Source organism: Elaeis guineensis, chromosome 5 (assembly GCF_000442705.2).
Source record: "Elaeis guineensis isolate ETL-2024a chromosome 5, EG11, whole genome shotgun sequence".
NCBI lineage: Eukaryota > Viridiplantae > Streptophyta > Magnoliopsida > Arecales > Arecaceae > Elaeis > Elaeis guineensis.
In genome coordinates, this window is record NC_025997.2 from 1653193 (window position 1) to 1657549 (window position 4357).

Sequence of the window (4357 nt, forward strand, 5' to 3'; positions counted from 1 at the left end):
CATTGCAACATGAGGAATATGTCTGGCCAAAGGTGATGCCTCAACCACGCATTCTAGTCCATTAATGATCTGGTAGCAAGTATTAGAAAACAGATAAAAGCACCCCCGACAATCAGAAGCAGAGCATTAAGATTGAGTATGATTGTTTCAAGGAACACCTCTTTATGCTGCCTACAAAAATCCCAAAAATATACAAGCTCAAGTGACTGCATTTAATAAACAGTACGACCAGACAGAGCCAGATAAAATTGCATGACTCATCAGAAACTTATAAGAGATGGACAGCAATGGCTATGACTTGGGCTATATACACCAAGATCTGTGTAGAGAAGATTCCCAATCTTAATGTTTCGCTTTATCAATATATCTAGTTGTAACTGTTTATGCCAAGGAATGCAGTGTAAACATGCCATTGACACTTGAAATGGAGAATTTTTATGGTGTAACACCTTTAAATTCTTTCTACAAATACATATACATGTCCAACAAAAAGAAAGAAGGTCGGCATCACTTTCATCTTTTACTTTCATCTGACATACTGGGAAACACTTCCGTCGAAAAGACAAACAGAGAAACACATTAGACAAGACCAGGAGACTTATAACTGCACCTCCTGGGAGCTGGGCTCATCATGGTATGACAGGAGCGTATGGACTACAGAATCCATCGTCGGTCTTTTGTTTCTGTCTTCTTCCAAGCAAGATACTACCATCTCCAGCATCTTCTCTGCTTGCTTGCAATTGAACTGCCCATTTAATCTAGAATCCACAATCTCTTCGACCCATGATTCATCTCCACTCTCCAGTTTTCCCTTCAACATCCTAACGAAACTTTTCAGCGTTCCTTCAACCTCCTCTTCCTCATCAACCATCAAGTTTGAAACCCTGATTCCCTTCACCATCTCCAAAAGTACGACTCCATAGCTATAGACGTCAACCTTTGTGGTGATTGGAAGATTTGTAGTCCATTCAGGAGCCACGTATCCCCTGGTTCCTCGAATCCGTGAAATGTCCGAACCAACTCCACCTCTCTTTGACAATTTTGCCAATCCAAAATCTGCAATCTTAGGCTCAAATTCACCGTCCAGGAGTATGTTTTCAGGCTTCACGTCACAGTGGATGACCCACTCAAGGCATTCATGATGAAGGTATGCTAATCCTTGTGCCACCCCTACTGCAATCTTGAACCTCTCGCTCCATCCCAAAACACATGCTGTGCCATGTTCGCCGAAGATGTGCTTGTCCAAAGAACCATTCGCCACATATTCGGTAACTAGCAGATTGTGCGGACCTTCGGAGCAGAACCCCCATATTCTCACGAGGTTCTTGTGATAAATTCTCCTTATTAGACTCATTTCAGCGCCGAGCTCTCCTTGGATCGCATCTCCCAACTTCTTCACCGCCACCACCCTCTTATCGTCCAATACCCCCTTGTACACAACACCTGAGCCTCCCCGTCCAATCTCATCCATGAATTTCCCAGTTGCCTTCTTGAGCTCTTTATATGGGAACTGCCTGAATTGACTGGAGACCTCCCTGCACCCTTCTTCCAGGGATGTTGGCTTCTGTTCCCATCGGAACATACACCACCATCCTGATACAAAAAACATGATTTCGATGGCACCGAATGCTGATACGAACCAATAGAAATACACCCATCTCGTCTTCCTGCTGCTGTTCGCGTACATATTTGAAGAACTTGCTGTGGCTTCAGAGTCCCCAGCATTGCAAATGGGCTCGTGCATTTGAGGAGCAGAGGACGCCGATGTTGATATACTTGCAGGAATCCTCAAGTACGTGATGCCTGGGGTGTCCGGAGAAGCTCTCCCATTAAAGAGACTGCTTTTAGAATAGCACTCACCAGACCCAGACCCATAATGTATTCCTTCGCAAGAACAATCCTCTTCGCATGTCTTCTTGCAAGCTTCCAAGGAAGTGGACTCGGAGTAATTGAGATCGTAACCCCAGAAATCTGTTCGGGGTAGCTCTAGGAATGAGTTGGTGTTGCAGCTCATGTGGAACTTTGGCTTGCAACCTTTGCGCCAGTCGCTTGGATCGCTCATCTCGTAATGAGGAGGGCACGAACAAACCACTTTGGATTGCATACACATGCAGATTCCGTTCCTGCCACACAGCCCATGTATCAGGCAGGGCTGCGGAAGAGCTTCCCAGGTAACCGACCACGTTCCTTTCGATTCATCTAGGCTGTAAAGCCTGAGATTGCCATCGTAGTCCAGAGTCAGCCTTCTTAAGATTCCAGGAGCCACGTCGGAAGCATTGAATGCTAACTTGTCGCTCGAAACGAACTTTCCCATCTCATCCAATACTGCATATCTGCTGCTGTTGTAGGTCGTCCTGCCACTTTGAAACACACTGTAATCAGGTTTGGGCCAGTAGATGCTAGATATCTCAGGCCCATCGTATATGAGCCTGAGGACGTTGTCGTTGTCGAAATACAAGCCATAGTAGCCTGAAGAGAGTGTTCCTGGAGCGGCCGCAGATACTACTCGAATGGCTTTAGTAATCGGTTGCGTAGGGAGAAGAGTGTCCGTAGGAGAATCGAAGCTTTGCCATAGAATTTTACCGCTGGGGTCCTGCACGACAAGATTACCGGTGTCCAATAGCAGCACTCGATCGGCTAGCGTCGAGCTTGTGTTGGTGCTCCACACAACCGTGCCATCGGCGTCAGCTAGAACCATGCCTCCATCCTTCCAGAAGCTAATTTTTGATCCATGACCATTTACCGGACGATCCCAGTTTGCAGTCCATGCGACGGTCTTGTTGGCTGAGTTGGAGAACCAGATCGAGAAGGAGGCATTAGTGCCGACGTTATAGAAGCCGCATGTGAAAGACCTGCTTGGGGAGACGAGGATATCCGAGTATTTCTCTACGGAGAGAGAAGACCCTCTTGAAAGAGAGCTCCGTGCTGCTCGCGATGCAGAGGGAGCGAGCAAGAAGAGGAGGAGGAGGAGGAAAAGAGGGATGAGGATGTTTGTAAGAGGAGATGGATTCTTCATGATCTTCTGGTGAATGGTACGAGAAGAGAATCTCTTCCCTTGAGCTGTTAGTTAAATAGGAGGAGGGAGAAGAGCACCAGAATGAGTTTCATTTTAAAAATTCTAAGAACATTCAACTCTACCGCCTCTAAAACTCTGTAGCTTGTTCCTTTGAAAGCTAATTTTTGTCCATTGGAACCCGTCTCTCTCTCTCTCTCTCTCTCTCGGTTCAAACAGTGAAACTATCCCCAATTTCTTTTATTTTGCTGAACGCAAGTGGAGGAAGGAAGAACTTCCCCAAATTTATTAATAAAGAATGTAGATTTAACAAATTGATGCTAATCTAGTCGTTCCTCGCCATAGCTAGCTAAAGAAAGCGCCAGCGCCGGTCGCGCCTGCGTTTAGGTAAGGTCTACATGAATGTATGGCAGTCTTCTTCTTGAGATGGTCTGGGACGGTGAGCCATTCAAATTCCACACAGCGTCCATGCCGTCGTCTTCCGTCTAAATCCACGCGTCAAATGAACTGCTGACCCTTGAACACCAGGGAACCGAAAATTGACCTAGAAGAACCCGTCAAAGATGAATGGATGCCGCAGCAACCCACCCATATCGCGGAAGTTCCCCTACGTGTCATTCCGAATGATATCCATGTGTCCATAGCATGCATGACATAGTTCAAGAGGTCAGCATGCATGACAAGTTTATCATCTTGCACAATATTTTGGAACGCACGTAGCAAAAAAGGATCGGTGTTTCACAGCAGAATCCCTTGTGAATTGCACAATATGAAGGACCTGTACTGCAGTTGAGAAGTGGCTGCTTTAGGTTCCAAGGCCCTCGCGTATCTCATTGTTCCATCCTTGAATTAGCATGATATGATGGCAGCGTTTCGAATCCTCCCTCACATATCCTAAGTGGCACCTTAATCACCTCATTGATAATGGTGAAAGTAGTTTCTTAGCCATAATTTTGTACGGCATCAATAGCAATTCTAAAGTAACTCAGAAAAATCACTTTTTAAGTCACTCTGCTGCGTTGCACCGTTGGCATAACTTTGCTTCATGATCGTAATTCAAAAGAGAACGATGATAATACAATTCTGCTTTTTCATTTAAAATTTTAAATGATAAAAATACTCTTTCTTTTCTGAAAAAATTATGACATCTTATGATCAGATATTCTGCGGTCAAATTATGACTTCTTGTTCATAATTTGACAACGGGATGTCATAAGGAAGAATATTTTCGTCATTTAAAAAATTTATAAATTTTCAATGATGAAAATATCCTTCCCTCTTTGTGACTTTTGAAAAAAATTATAATTTTCTGTATACAAAAACTCATAATTTAACCACAAAATA

At 44.4% G+C, this 4357-nt stretch overlaps 1 protein-coding gene across 1 annotated transcript; it reads right to left on the bottom strand.

Moving 5' to 3' along the window:
* Positions 1 to 203: 203 nt before the first annotated feature.
* Positions 204 to 3287, bottom strand: LOC105044339 (putative receptor protein kinase ZmPK1). The gene has a single exon (XM_010922194.4). It carries the CDS (start codon positions 3014 to 3016, stop codon positions 599 to 601), a length of 2418 nt encoding a protein of 805 aa, XP_010920496.3. The 5' UTR covers positions 3017 to 3287; the 3' UTR covers positions 204 to 598.
* Between the last annotated feature and the right edge of the window lie 1070 nt (positions 3288 to 4357).

Excerpts from the sequence above, each read along its gene's own strand:
- LOC105044339 (XM_010922194.4), bottom strand. The coding sequence starts at position 3,016 with ATGAAGAATCCATCTCCTCTTACAAACATCCTCATCCCTCTTTTCCTC.